The sequence below is a fragment of the Drosophila busckii genome, chromosome 3R (assembly GCF_011750605.1).
Source record: "Drosophila busckii strain San Diego stock center, stock number 13000-0081.31 chromosome 3R, ASM1175060v1, whole genome shotgun sequence".
Lineage (NCBI taxonomy): Eukaryota > Metazoa > Arthropoda > Insecta > Diptera > Drosophilidae > Drosophila > Drosophila busckii.
The window spans coordinates 3,056,620-3,072,975 of NC_046607.1; the positions used below are offsets into that span (position 1 = coordinate 3,056,620).

The 16,356-nt window shown below is 39.8% G+C and overlaps 1 protein-coding gene across 12 annotated transcripts in view; it reads right to left on the bottom strand.

The window, feature by feature from the left end:
- The window catches only part of LOC108602772 (dystrophin), a 116,029-nt gene that overhangs the window by 30,017 nt on the left and 69,656 nt on the right, over window positions 1–16,356 (bottom strand). For all 12 annotated transcript variants that reach the window (XM_017990949.1, XM_017990950.1, XM_017990951.2 and 9 more), the window contains one exon: window positions 2,461–2,633. In XM_017990949.1, the coding sequence (XP_017846438.1) occupies window positions 2,461–2,633 (173 nt within the window). The remainder of the gene's footprint in view (window positions 1–2,460; window positions 2,634–16,356) is intronic.

Below are 16,356 nucleotides of genomic sequence, written 5' to 3' on the forward strand. Positions count from 1 at the left end.
ACTATACAAAAACTAAAGGGCCAAAAAATAAAAGAAATAACTTGCTGCGGCAAATAATTTGTATTAAAAACATTCTCGGTTTGGCTTTTGTTGTACGTTCATTGAAGCTCTTTTATTTTTTTGCTGTGGCTGTGGCTGTGACTGTGGCTCTGGCTGCTTGACAGATTTCTTTAATTTAATTTGTCTTGCTCTGCCAGCTGTTGTCTTTTGCAGACACAATTAGTGTGACAGGCAAAGTGATTCCAAATAACCTTACAGTTCCTATTATTATTATTATTAAAGTGATGGCTGGATTTACATTTTTCATTTACTTGTCTGCACCAGAGAGTGAGATTTAAGGATTTACACACGCTTAAGCAGCGTGAAAATATAAATATTTTAAAGCATTTTTATTCAAGTTGTCAGTGCTTAATGCTTTGATTGAGCATCCCCAAATACCTTTTTTCATATTCATCATTTTTCATACACACATCACTCTCGGCGTCCCAAAATAATAATTCAAGTCTAAAACAGAACACGCCCATGTGTTTGTTATATCAAGTGGATTCATCAATCATCGCACAGCAGTGAACAGCGCTGCAATTGAAACACCTGTAGATGGAGTCAAGACAACAATTCAATAGTTGTTTGTGGGCTTTGGGGTGCGTCAACAGTTCAAAGCTAAGAAACTTTGCACATAACTGACCCAAAGCGTTGGCCAAAGTGCCGCGGCTAATACAAACAGCAAAGCCAAGCCGAACTCAGGCTAAGCAGCGAAAACTTTTTCAAGTGCTGTCCGAAATATTTCATTGGAATTTATAAGCTAACAAATCCCAAGCAGCAGCCAACATAAACAACAAGTGCAGCCAAGGCAAACATGAGGCAAGCCAACAACAAAAGCTGCTCTTTGCCAAACAACAGCAACTAGTAAGAAATCTAACGGAAGTGGCCAAAACTTTAGCAGCGGAAATATGCCAAAAAAGAAAAAATTTATATAACAACAACAATGAGCGTAAATATATAAAATGAAAGCCTGACAAAGAATAATCGTTCCAACTTGGCTAAAGCGCTCAATGGCAAGCTGTGGGCTATTTTTGCTTGTTGCGCTGTGGGGGGCTGTGCTGTCTAATTGAAAAGCACTTCGAGCGCAAGAGAGAGAGAGAGAGAGAGAGAGCGAGCGAAGTTAAATAGCGTTGCCTACTTACGCGCGCATACGCAACGTTGTACAGCGGCGACCGCCTCATAATTTTAATTGCCATTTATATTTATTATGCGGTCGCTTGCTATTTTTTCGCATATCACCATCATCATCATTATTCATTTGTATACCGAGCGTTCAACTGTTGAACAAGCAAACAGCATTGGCGGTTGCTTGACTTTGCCCCACATGCTGCTGCTGCTGCTGCTGTTGCTGCCTCGGCATCAATATCAACAACAAGCGAGCCACACAGTATTTGTATACGCCGGCGTGCTTTATTTATGAAATGTGGAAATTACACAGCACGCGACGCGGACTCGGACACAGTGACCTGCTCTTGTTTGCACTCGATTTCATCATATTGTTGGCATCGTTGTTGCTGGCGCTGCTGCTGTCAACGCCTCGTGGCAGCAATGGCCACGGGGCACATCAACACTAACTGACATTCACACAAAGTGGTCTCATGCCTTTGTCACTCTTGCTCGGTTCCGGCACTGTCAACGCGCTTTTCGCTTTTATTGATTTTAATTTGGAGCGAGTCTGACCCAGCCAGCGAGCCCGGCCAGCCAGCCAAGCCGTTTGATGAGGTTGCTCCCATACAACAGTGGATTTCTGCCTGGGCAGGCATTGAGTGTATGTAGTTGTTGTCGCTGTCGCTGTTGGTTGGTCAGTTGGGCAACGCTGAACGCTGTTGAATGGCAGGACGCTTGACTGGTTTGCTTGTAATGTTATTTTCGCATTTTCATCAACACAAAGTCTCTTAGCCCACGCTCGGGCCGCATTGTTGGCTGCAAGTGGCGCCCAACTTGAGTTTAATTTGGTTTAATTAACGCGTCAGCTGGCAGCAGGGCACAGGCCACTGACAAGCCTTGTGTCCATAGCTCGGTTACGTGTTCGTTGGCCAGGCTACTTAACACTGCTCATTATAAAAAACTGCTGGTAATGCAGCTGACGACACATTTTTCATTTAAAATATTGAAGCAAATATTCACATTTTTCATTCAATTTTTTGTGTGTGTTACATAACGCATACGCAGCGTGGCACAATGAACTAACTATGCGCCCCTTTAAATCACAGCCATAACAATAGCAATGGGGGAAGCAGTAATAGCTGCTAAGCTTTATAAATACGCTTGTGGTTCGAGAGTCATCATCATAGCCATTCAATATTCAGTAACAAGCAACACTCAGACATTCACACACACACACACACACACACACAGAGAGACGCCAACGCAGACGCAGTTTGGCTTCGTTTTTAGGGAGGGTAAAAAAGCACTTACCTGATTGCAATACTTTTTGATTTTAAATTATTCCAACGTTGATTCATTTCATCCAAGCGACGCTGCAGCATAACCGCATCCTCTTGTGAGGTGAGCGAACCCAAAAGTTTGCGGCCGGTGCCATCGAGACGATCGTAAACAACGCGATGGGTTTCAATTTCCGATTGTAGGTCCTGCAAAACGAAAACAACAACAGCATGGTTAGAAACTTGTGCAAAGTAAAAACAACAACAACAGCACGGAAATGCTAATAAATTAGTGCATATGAAATTTATTCATAGTTGCGGTGTAGCTGGTTGAAAATTGAATTTCAATTTAAATAGAAAATATGTGCATATGCAAAAATGCGAATCGTGACATGCTGCCCCGCTGCTTTCTATTAAACCCTGCGGCGGGATTAAACGGAGGCCATTTAGCGCAACTAGCGGTCCATGAAATTTGCGAGCATGGCCATCAATAAGCCCCCATAAAGCTTTGGGGCCATCATAGCGCTTTTGTTGTCCTGCATAGAGTTATGCGGGGGGCAGTGACAAGTTTTCAAAGCTCTCGCTTCTCGCTTAGCAATTATTAACCGCATAAGCCTGACCCCACTTTCGCCTGCCTGTCGCTGTCAAGCCGCCCAGCTGTTGTGGCAGGTGTTATATTTGTCAACCCGCCTTGCAAAGGCTTAAAAGGTATGTTCGTTGTGTTTTGCAACAGCAAAAAAAAAGTAAAGCAACCCAACACGAGTAGCAAAAAAATTCAACAACATTTTCCAAGTTATTTTCTGTGGTTTTGTTGGTCAAAGTAGTCCGAAAAATTGTGTACACTATGTATGAGCAATCCGCATGTCCTGTGCATTTTAGGGTCACATTTTATGAGGCTTTTAGGTTTTTAGCTTTGATGTGGCTTAGGTGCGCTGGCAGAGATTGCAAAACATAAACTTTACTCCAACTCTCTGCAGCTTATGGCTGCATTCCTAACACAGCAAGCAAATAAGCTTCGGAACTTACTTTAACTTATTTTCTAGCACAAAACTTTAACAACTTGCACATTCTTGTGTGGACTATTAACAGGTTGCATTAAGAGCTTTGCTCATTTGAGCTCAAAGTACAATTTAAATGCACTCAACAGTTGATCTGTTTGCTTGCTGTTAAGCTTATGTTAAGCAGCTGTTATGCTGCGGAATGATATTGTGTTGTGACCATCGAACTATCGATAAATGGAATAAGACAACAAAAAGGGCTAAGATGACAGCTGTTAAATAAATATAAATGCGACAGGTATTAAAAATATTAAATTGTTATAAAAAATATGTAATTAAGTTTATATAACTAAATCAATTAAAGCAATAAATTTTTATGCACTGCTGCCCCTAAATTATTTTCAGATTTTTATTTTGGCATTCAATTGAATTTTACTACGTTATGCCTTGTTCTATAGCATTGAATGTCCGAAAATAAAAATCTATTTTGCACACACACGTGTTTTATTTAGTTTCGGATTATTATTGGTTCAGTAACTATAGCCGATGTGATTAATTGCTTGTGTTGGCTGTTGAATATAAAATAAATGTGACCGCTTGGCAAGGGGTTTGGGCATTAATTGAATTAATCAATCAATCACGCTGTGCGCGCTACAAATAAACTAATTAAAAGTGGAATTAGTGACACATACTTGCGCATAAAGAAGTCTACGCTAAACTGAGCGCAACGAGTGCTAAAAATATATTTATGCCCTATTTTATTTTGCACTTGCAGTGCACTATGGGTCGTTTCATGGAAAAAGTGATATAAATTAACCTTCATTAGGGCGTTCGTGGCTTTTGTTGCTTGTAAACAAATGACAAAAACAAAGCAGAGCAGGCAAAAATAAGTAACGCGCGTGAGGCAAAAATGCGAAATGAATAAACCCCAAAGCAAAGGCAAAGGGCGTAAAATCCTACGACATTTTGCGTCAGGCGGCGACGGCTGCTGCTGCTGCTGCTGTGAGAAATGAGGTCTCAATTAATTTGGCTTATGCATGTCACACACACGCAACGCACACACACACGCATAAGCAGAGCCATTCAATTAATGCGCAAAATTGTTTATATGCCAATAGAGCGAAGCGAAGCTACGAAAAATAAACAAACAAGCAAGGCGAACGTTTTTAATGAGCAGCTCGCTCGCGCGTTTGCTTGAGCAAGTGTAAGTAAGTGCGGCCATAATGGCTCTGACCATATGAGGTCGTAGTCGTAATAGAATGGTGTGGCTTAAACACACACACACACACACGCATGTGGGGAAAGCCGATTAAATCAATTAAAATGCGAAAATGCCAACAGCGCATGGCGGCGTCTCTAATAATGACAGCAGTTTGCCGTGTTGCACTTTGCTCATTATTCTGCAACTTGAAGCGTGAACCGCGAAACTCTCTAACCCCAGCTCGCATTTAATGCTGCTAATTTGTAAGCCAACACATACACACAGCCGTATACATGTAATTTTTCATCATGTCCATTTTGGAGGGCACTTGTCGTTAAGCCAGCAACCAGGTTGAGCTCGCTGCTAGCCACGTGTGTTGTGCTGCTGCCTCATTTTTCACATTTCCGCTGCTTGTTCTTGACAAGTCACCGCATGTGCTAGCTGCAGCGCCGTGCTGCATTTTACAGTTTTAAGCGCCAATTAAGTAAATGCCTGCTTGAGCTTGAGCTGGAGCTGCAGCCTGAGCTGCTATTGCGAAACGTGATTCACATGCCATATGGCGGCAGCAGCTTCATTGTTAGCGCCGCTGCTTTAAATTCAAAATAGTTAGCAAGTAAAATAAAAATTTAAAGCATAGCTACAACAGTGCGTATGATAAATGCGCATCTATGGCACATTTGAGTAGGTTATGTATACGCACTGTCAGCATGAATTTAAAATCAAATTTTTGAGTGTGTTTACCCCCGTTGCCTGCAAATACCTTTGGGTGTTTTTTGTCATAAATAATAGCGCAGCATATTCAGCCATAAAAAAAGCAGCAGCAGCAGCAGCAGCAGCAGCAGGCAGCCAGCCATACAAATAAAATGGAAATGCGTTTATAACGCGCTCATAAATATATTAGAGGCACATAATAAACACATCAGCAAGTGGTGTCGACTGGCGCAGTGACGAATGCTCGCCAGCCAAGCCCACGGGTAACTGCCTGTCAGCTGGGACGACAGTGGGGCAAAAGCTGCTGCTGCTGCGGCTGCTGCTGGGGCTGGGGCTGTCAAGTGGTGCCCGCCCCGAGGCGTTCAGGCAGGCGTGTTGCCTTCTAGCGCGTTGGCTCTCCACTTCTAAACGAAGTCGAAAACGAAAACGACAACAACAAATTTAAACATGGCCTCGATAAGGTTGCGCCAACCCTCGAGCCGTAGCATTTTACATATATTTTACTTAGCCGCCTGTTAACATGCGTGTAAATCCTTTATGGCCAACATTTGCTGTCATTGCGAAAAAAGGCAAAAATAACACAAACTGTAAATTTGATTTTCAGCTAACGACAAAATGTTTGTCGACGCTTATTTGATTATGTTTATTCAACGTGCTACCTGTAACAGAAAAGGGAACTCGAGAGCCTAAATTTAAACTACTTTAATTTGAGCGCACACAGCACAGCGCAGTCTATGAAACTTATCTGCAAGTTTTACGCTGCACTGAGCAAGCAGCAACTAACACACACCTGAGCAATAACGAGCTTATAAGCCACGTTAGCAAGCTAATGTGTGTGAGAGAGCGCCTAAGCTAAAGCCAAATCAATGCGGCGCAGTTGCTGAGCAGCTTACTCGGCCAAAAAGCAGCAGACCACACAGACCAACGACAGTTAAATGGTTGCCCTGGTAGCCCTAAGTTGCTACATGCCACATGCGGAATGAACCAATGTTGTCACATATTATTAGACGCCCCCAGTTTAATTTACTTTGATGACAGGCACTGCTCATAAAAAAACTATTGCTTTTGCTTGTTGGCTTGCCACTCAGCATTATTTTTGCCTTTCGCTTTGTTTATAATCCTTTTGGCCGTGTCGCCAGCTGCTAGCTCAAGTTTACGGCCTCACTTTTTTGTGTGTGTGCTGCTGCTGCTTTAAGCTTCGGGTTGCTTTCATGGGATTGTGGCATGCAGTTAATATAGGCAATGTTCATCTTTCACCTATGTCAAGCCACTCGATACTTTTGTAGAGTTGAAAGCCTTTTTAAAGCCACTTAGCTGCATTGCAAATGCCAACATATCACATTGCTCTGCCACTAAGTAGCTTAATGGTTCTAGTTTAGACTCTCTCGCTCTGGATACAGCTGCAGCTTAGGCTCAAGTCACACACTACATATTCTAGTGTGACACGCCCACTTCAGCAGCCTTTGTGCTTGTGCTGCTTTTTTCATTGTCTACGTCTCTCTCAGTCAGTGAGTTCACTTTAGCTCTCGTCAACACCAAAGCCGCTTGCATATTGTTGCTCGAATTTGCCTTTTACCTTTCTCTGTTCCAGTGACTTGTGTTCTGATGTTGCCGCACATACAGTGAGTGCAAAAATAAACTGTATACAAACAATGCGTATACGCTGGGCATTATTTTAGTGAGGCCGACTGCACGTACGCCCGAGCACCTTGGCTCGTAGTCGGTCAGAGGCAATGAATGCCATTGTTGCTTATGTGCTGTTTTTTTATGTTGTAGTCCTGCTGTTGTCCTCGGCAACGCCAGACCGGCTGTTAACCCAAATCCCCAGAGTGCCAGTTGCTGCTGTTGTGTATTTCAATGGCTGTCTGCTTGGCTGACTCTAGCGGAAAGTTCAACGCCATAAATAAAAACAAAATTTTATATGTTGTTTTGCGTATGGCGAATTAATCATACGCCACGTTTGCCGCCTGCATTTCAATTGATGCATTGACATATTCAATGCAAAAACATTTTACAGCGCTCGCTATTCATTAAATTTTTGTTTTTTATACGCTGCTGTTGCGTTTCAAACGTTTTATAAGCTGCTTGCAAAAAAACAACAACACGTCGTAGTGTAGCGTAAGTGCTATGGAAAAAATGCAACATGAAACGGAAACTGTTGTGCAAAAAATTTTTTAATTAAAAATGTTAACGCGCGGCGCAGCTGCTAAAGCAAGTCGAGCTACAAAATATTTGCAACATTTTAGCAATTTTCAGTTTGACAGCAGCAACATTCGCAGGGCGCTCAAGGTCTATGCCACATAAGTTTACAATCGAAATATATGAGCTGACTACTCTCCTCGCATTCTATGTGTTGATTTCTTTTTGCTAGTTTAATATATTTAGTTGAAGAGCTTATAAAATAGTTGAATTATGTTTGGAAATTTTATGCACTTTTTAATATTTTACTGTTGATATTCATTTATCTATCGAAGTATTTATAATATTATTAGCTTGTTATTTTATTTATTAACGATTATATGAAAATATCTATTGTGTTTACTGCTTAATGAAATTTATTTTATTTTCTAATTAAATTTAGTTTTGTTTCAAGTAACGTTAGTACCCCAACATTTAACTGCACATCACTCAGCATTCATTTTCAACTGCATTCTGCTTTGTTTGCCAACAAATTTGATGCGACACGTTAACGAACATTTAGCAATGCTAACAAAGGCGCCGCAGCAGTTGGCACATCAGCAAGTTGGCAACTATTTTAGCCAAGTTTTCTGGCACCAAAATCTGTTTTACGCTGCATAACATGAGGAAATGGGAGCTACATGCTTAAATCAAGTAAAATATGCCAAAGCCAGCGAGACAGACTGAGCCGCGCTCGCGCGTTCGCTGGCATTTTTGCATTGAAGATTTTCGCGACGTTTGTTGCACAAATTTTTTGCATAACAAACGAGCCAAAGCCAGCAGCAGCAGCAGCAAACGCTCATTAAAATTCATAAAGGAGCACAGCACAGCATAGACAAGAAATAAAGCGAAAGATAGAAAAAAAATGGCGGCAAACCAAATATGTTATGGCGCACTTTGTTTTATCATTTTATAAATTTACTTATGATTTTTATTTTGTGGCTACAAACAAATTGAAATAAGTAAAATGCTGTAGCTGTTATAATTGCGCGTATGCTGAATGAAATAATAAAATTCCACATGCTCAGAGAGAGAGAGAGAGAAGAGCAAAGCATAATAATTGAGAAATATTTGCTCAGCAGCAATGACTTAAGGACCAAAAATACACACATAATCCTTAGAGAGGAGCTTACATATGTAAATACGCGTACGCTTGAAGTAACGTGATTACCAAAGTGCTTACTTGAGCTTGATTTATAAATTTAAGCTGATTTAATTAAAGTCAAGGCAACTAATTAATTCTTGCTTTAAATGTATATGCAACTTTTATATTTTTAATGAGTTGCTGTTGCAACATAAAATGGCTTTCATGACAAGAGAATAAAAGCAAACATTGTAACTGTCGCAGGCAAGTTTAATTTGTTTATTAAATATAAACGAGCGACGTCGTTGCATGGCTCAGCACAGTTAGTTGCAAGCTCATCCACAACACACAGAGCAGCGCCGCAGTGGCGTTGATACTTTTAAGCAACTTAAACTTTATCTGCCACAGCCAGCGTAATGTGGCTTTGACCCATGTAGGGCCATGCCGCATGTCTGAGTCCCTGGCTGCGTTCACTTCATAAGCAGTTGATTTGATGTGTGTGTGTGCAAGATGCTAGCGACTTTTTAAATGAATAATTAAGCATATCACATGCACTTGCAGTTGTTTATGCGCTTGCATATTTTGTTTGAATTTACTTTGCAGCAGTTGCTGGCAAACTTTGCTAAATAATTGAGCAAAAAGTTTGCAACAAAATAAAATATGCCAATATTTATTTATAAATTGTAACATATTGAGCTAAAGCTGAGCTAAGCAACAACTGCAACTAATTTCCTAAAACTTTTAATTAACTTACTCAACAAAGCAACAGGCCTGTTTAAGCTGCAGCAACTGGATGTTGCCAATGTCACGTAGCAACAACAACAATCTTAAGTAGCATGCAACAAGGACAGCCAAGGCAAGCAGCATAAACATATTGAATGAACACACACACACACACACACAGACACAGATACGGGCAGCAGCTTGGACACTTTACCCTAGAGTCAAAATGCAACTAGTTGAGCGCTGCAGCTGCAGCTGATTAGCTGCTCTAGTGACAACTTTAATGGGCAAGCTTCCAAAAATCACTAACAATAGCAATGCAACAATACAATTCAATTACTTGACGAACAACAATGTCAATATGCTAAAAAAAAAGGGGATTGAAACTCAATCATGGTCAACTGCGCAAATTGACCAAATGGAAATGTTGTAATGAAGAGAGAGCACTGAAGCCAAGTGCAAGCTAAGCAGCAGTGCTATGGCAACGATGTTGGCTATATACGCTAGCAAAATGAAAGAGAAAGATAGAGCAGAGAGCAGTGCAGAGAGTAAAAGTGCTCTAAGCTCTGCAGTTTAGATGCTGATTAGACTGTGAGCTCAATTCGCAAGCAAAGCGAATCAAATTGTAGAGTTTTGATTTTTAGATTTCAGTTTATTTCTCTATAGCTCAACATAATTTTAAATATAATGGGCTATATGCTAACTCAATTAATTATAACTAATATTTCTTTACTAACACTGTTTGTTTATACGCTTCAAACTTTAACAAAATTTGTACTTAATTCTAATTTAAATGCCAACTCTTTGTCTTATGTTTATTAAACAACCAATAATGCAACTACTTATTTGGCAGTCATATTAATTATAATAATAACTACCTAATAGAGATGCTGATTAGACTGTGAGCGCAATTCAAAATCAAAGCAAATCAAATTGTAGATAGTTTGATTTTTAGATTTAAGATTATTTCAATAATGTTAACTCAATTAATTATAAGTAATATTTCAAATTGAAGCGAGTTTGATTTTAAGATTTCAGTTAATTTCTCTACCAGCTCTACATAATTTTAAATATTATTCATTATATACTAACTCAATTAATTATAAATAATATTTCGTTAGAATTTTATATTTCACATGAATTCAATTCTAATTTAAATGCCAACTCTTTGTCTTTTGTTGATTAAACAATAAATAATTCAACTACTTATTTGGCAGTCATTAGCACATAGTAATTATAATAATAACTACCTGATAAATTAAAGTGCAATGCGCCAAAATAAATATGCGTACATATATAATAAACATTAAATGAAATTAAAGTGGCGTTAATTTGTTTTCATGTTATTTTTTGCAATTAACAAACACAGCCACGCACAAAATACACACGCACACACACACACGTGCAAATGTTTATATATGAAAGAAAACATTTGCATATGCGCGTTTAATTAATTAATTGCCAACATACAATTTTGGTATGAATGCAATGAAAGTTTGTTTTTCGCAACTTTAAGCGCAATTATGTGCATAATTATTATAATTTTAAATTTTAATTTCAAAAACGTCTATTTATGCTTTACGATGCCTTACGTGCGAGTGCATGTGGCTATTATGCTCATAACGCTTTAATTCGTTTTATATAATAAAAAATGTGTTTTTTTTTCCTTATGACCTGTGCACTATTTAAATTTATTCTCAGCTAAAGTGAGTGCTTGAGCTTGTTTTTATGCGCTACGCTTCATGTGGCTGTGTTTTTTATGTGGCTCGTTTTTAATGTCCTTTGGCGTCACTCGTTTTGCATAACTAATTAAAGTTTGTTGGCGTTTTTCATGCGCCATTTCTCAGCTCAGCTCACACAAGCAGCGGCGCTTTACTAAAATAAGTCGCATAAAATATGATGACATGGAAAGGGCGGCGTTTGAATGCTAAACAGAGACAGTAACACAATTTAAATGTGTTGTTTTACGCTGCGTATACTTAATTTGTAGTACAGCCTGCAGCCAAGTTGCAGTTGCAGTTGCCAAGCCAATGAACTCAGTTGACCCAATAGCAGCACTGCGAAAGCCTTTGAACTTTTTTACAAATTATCACCGCAGTAAATGAAACTTTGTTACACACACACACGTAAAAGTTTTTGTGGCCCGCATAAGTTTTTAAAACTGCGGGATGCTGACTGCAGACACAAGCTGCCGCCCTACCACCCACCCCACCCAGTTGAAAGCGAAGCCCACTTACTCACACGTGAACGCAATTATGTAATACAAATAGGTAATGGGAACTTTTTGAGGGGCTAAGCCACGTGCTTGCGGTACAGTTAGCGCACAATTAAGAAAGCAAATACGTGTGAGTGGCACACACACACACACACAAAAACTGACCAGGGCGTGGCAGCAAACAAGCGTCGTGGGAGTAATGTGAAAATCACATTCGGGGTTTTTATAACGTAGCGAGCTAATTAATTTGATTGAAATAAATTGTCGATTCGTGGCCAGCACATGCAGCTTAACTTTTAATGAATTGTGAGCGTAAATTGTATAAAAAACTGTATACAATGTAATGTTAGTTGGTGTGAAAAAGTACCGCAAGTTCAATTATTATGTTGCAAGCGTAGTTTATTACACTTTTTGCTGCTGCTGCGGCTGCGGCTAATGGAAAAATAGTCAAGCTGGCAAGCAAAGAAAAACATTTTTGTTGTGTCGTGTCGTGCTCGACAAAAGTGTGAGAATCTAATAAAAGCAAAAGTCAAGCGACAACGACGACAAAATGCAGCACAGCTTGTGCTTTAATTTTTTCTACAATATTTGCTAACAAATCAATGCATAAAGTTTTTAATCAAATGCTATTTTGTTCATCAAAGCAGATTGGTAAATTATAAAAGCAATAGCTTTAACCAGCGTGTAAAAAACGTAACTTTTGCCAGCTCAAACACAAACAGCAAACTTTCTATGTGTAGCCATAGTATTAAAAAGCTGCCACAAAGTAAGCAACAAGAGGCAGAAAATAAATATAAGCAGGCAGGCAAGAAGAAAAAAAGTTACGCAGCCGCGACGTATACATTAATAAAGTTGGCAACTTGCAGTTAACTTTACCCGTGAGTGTGCTTAAACATTATAAACAACCAGCGAACTGAGCTGCTAGCTGGTGGCAACAACAACAGAAAAAATGGGCAAACAAACGACTAAATTACATTGGCCGACAGGCGCCTAAAAGTACACAACACGCACCGTGGCAATAAACAATATAAAACCGCAGCCATGTTGCGTGGCATAAGCGTTGAGGGGGGGTGAGAGGGAGTAAAACTTTTACCAGCAAATGGAAAACTGATTTAAAATTAAGCGAAATGATTTTACCTAACACGCATACAACACACACACACACACACACACACACACACAAATGAGCGTCATCAATCACTTGCGCCAGACAGCGAGAGGTAGAGAGAGCGCGAAGCGTAGCAAAGCGCAGCGTGGCTTAAATAAAGGATAAGCAGCTAACTTAATATACTCTACGCTACGCCAGCCGGAAGTTGTTGTGTAGATTTGGCGGAAATCCCGCTGATTTCCCAGACATTAAGTATGCGAGTGGTTAGCATCAGCTGTCATTGCATAACTTTCGCCATAATAATTTCTATTCTAATGACGCAATCAATTATGTTAATAAATAATCACAATCAACAAATTGCACACACAGCTATTGTTTTTACCTTTACTTGCTCAACAATTTAAAACTGAGTCTAACACTTGAGAGCTCTGAAAAGTTGTTGGCGTACTAAGTGGCGCACTTGCCAGTTTTGTGGCTTGCTGCAAAACACACACAAATTCAAAAGTTTGCCTCGCACTTTGTCAACTGTCTTGCCCCCTATTGCCTACACACACACACACACACACACACACACACACACGCACAGTCTGCTGCTTGGAGTGTCTGTTTATGTCGCAATTGCCTGTCTCTCTGCAGCTAATAAGTGTTGTTGCCGTTGTGGCTGTTGATAACTTCCGTTGACTGTTGCAAGGAAGTTGTTGCCTCGTTTAGTTTATTTATTTGAAAATGATTTTGCCAAGCAAACCGCAGGTACTTCAAATTAAATTATTTACTTGGGCTTGTCAGCAAAGCTGCAAAGGGGCGATAACAATCAGCAGTTTGTTCTGTTGTCTTTAAGCAACCTAAATTTAAATACAATTAATCAAACGTCTAGCGCCAGCAATTGTTAATTATTTTATTTTACATAAAGTAAACGCAACATTTGCTACACTCGTAATTCAATGTTAAGTGCCAGGGCTCATAAATACTTGGCCTAGCACATTAAATCACACATAAAGCAGATTAAGCGGCGCCTGCCAGTGCTGGAGACATAAATTATGAAGACAGCTCAAGATGTGGCAAAGCCAGGCGAGACACACAAAATCTTACAGATCCAGCTACAATGCTTGAGAGTTTGCCAGCGAGGACAAATTGCAAAAAGTATCTTAAAGATACGACATGTTAACAGCGTCGAAAACAAGTTATGAAGGCAAAAACAGCGCATAACAATAAAATGCAAAGAGCAACTTGCTAAAATTTATTTCACAAAACTATGACGCAAATAATGAAGCAACTAGGGAATGACATGACAATGTTGCCAAGCTGAAGTTGTTGTTGTTGTTGCCTGTGCAGAGAACACATGTTGGCATGTTTATTGTCACGTGTAGCTGTTTTTCCGTTTGGCTGAAAGCCCAGCAGACTCAGCTTAGCCACAAAGGGCGGGCAGGCAGATTGTGAATGAGTCGAGGAGTGTGAGCTAAAAGTATTTGGCAAGTAGATTTTTGACTTGGCATTTACGACACCGTCAACATTAAGCGTTTTAGCGACCCACACGTTCCCAGCATATCTTTCTCGCCTTAGTGTGTGTGTGTGTGTGTGTGTGTGTGTGCGTCTGCTTAAAGGCGAAAAGTTCGTGACGCTTCATTTTCTTTTAGGGCTTGAGCCTGTCAAGTGCTTTGAAAGTTTTTGCTAGATTTAAGTGCACACACGCACACACACTAACAAAGTAGTGTAGGTAAGCACTACAAACCACACACACACACACACACACACACACACACACACACACACAGACACTATGCATGTCTTTAACCGCAGCACATTAAGCGAACTGCTCTATGTCTGAGGCTTAACTTTGATTTCTCTGTGTAACTTTTGCACTTAAACGCACGTTACTGTCGCCACTGCGTATACTTGATGTTGGCAGCTACTTTTACAAACAATTAAATTTTGTTATATTTAAATTAAACTATTTTTAGCTGGCAGGTCAAAACTTTTCTTGCAATTTGACCAATTTGCCAACAGTCAGCTTATTGATTTTATTTTGGCGTCGATTTATTTACGAGCCTGACATAAATGTCCAAATAAATAAGAGTGCAGCATAAAACTAAAGCCAAGTCGACAGACGACAGCCGCAAAAGAAAATATAACAGACAGACAGACAGCTTGAGAGTGAGAGTATACAACAAAATTTATAATGTCGAACGCTCGTTTGTTCGTTCGGGCATTGAGTTGGGGGCTGTCAGCTCAGTTCTCAGTTCTGTGTTTTTGTGGGGCACGAATCTATTGTGTGGTTTTCACAAGCAATTGAAGTGTGGCAACTGCCATGTAGTGCGATAATGTTATTTGAAACCCTTTCAGGCCAACACACACACACACACACACAGCTTAGATATAAACATGAAAGATAAGATGGCGTAAGTGAGCAATTTGTGCAAAGCCACGCCCACGTAACGGGCGTGACATTTGGAAAATTCTTTAAATATTAAAATCTTGATTAAGTTAAATGCGCATTTGGGGCCATCGCAACTTAAGTACGCATTTGCTATGCACATAAAGTGATTCCTACGGCCCATCGCTCGCTCTGTGGGCTCAACAAATCAGAGCTACAAAGTTTGGGTTCGCTTTTGTCTGTCGGTGTGTTGACTTGAGGGTCTTCAGACCGCACATTTCTCTTACCTAACATTTGTGTTTGCTTTTGCTTGTGACTTTTAAATTTATAGATTTAGCTACACACGATTTACCTTATGCTATGCAAAATATGTTTTGTCAACTTGCCGTTTCTATTTCACTTGAGCTCATAATTATATTTGCCAACAGCTCACTGCACAATCAGCAACATCTCAGCACCCCCAAAAACATTAAAAGGGGTTGCAGTTATTTTCTTTCTGCTGCGAAGCCTACTTAAGTTGTCAGCCTGATTGCTTTTGAAGCTTTTTTTAGACAGTCGCTAATTTTTTTGGGGCTCTTGCATCTATCATTGTGTCAGGGCTGCCGCGACTAACACAATTTTTGTACATTTTTCATTCTTTTAGCGCTTTTCAATTTTTATTTTATTTTCTCTTCTGGGATTTACATTTGCATGTTACATCGACAGAGGGCAGCGAAAAAAAAATTGGCCAGGCCAAGCTGTTTTCACCCCCACACTTATAAGCGTTGAATTATTAACTGACAGCATCGTGGGTATGAGCACGATTTCTTTTCACTTTCTCTCTTTCACTTTGTAAGATTGACATTAAGTTCCGAAATATATGAAAAAGCTGCTTACTATGCTCAGTTTGACTAAATCCGATTTAAATTTAATTATAGAAGATTTCAATTGGCTATTTTGCTGTGACAACGAAGCCAAATAAAAAAGCACAGCAAGTTTACTAAATAAATGATTTGAGCACAGCGTTGATCCTTGCCATATTATAAAGCAACCTTGACAAGCAAATTTTGATATAGCAAACATGTTCTAGGTCACTTTTGTTTTAAATTTCATTTCCTAGCACTTCCGCAGCCAGTTGTTGTTTGTTAAATTAAAGAATATGCTTGCCTAGCTGGCGGCAACACACGCTCAACAATAAACAAAAGCAGCGCAAAGTAAGAGAGAGAGAGAGAGAGAGAAAGTCAAGTGATGACAGAAATGAGCAGAGCAGGCAGCAAATGAGATTTTTAGGTCAACAAAGTCCAACCAGGGAATGCGTTGAAGCAGCGGCAATGCGCTTTGTGTGTCACTTACTGCCTGACA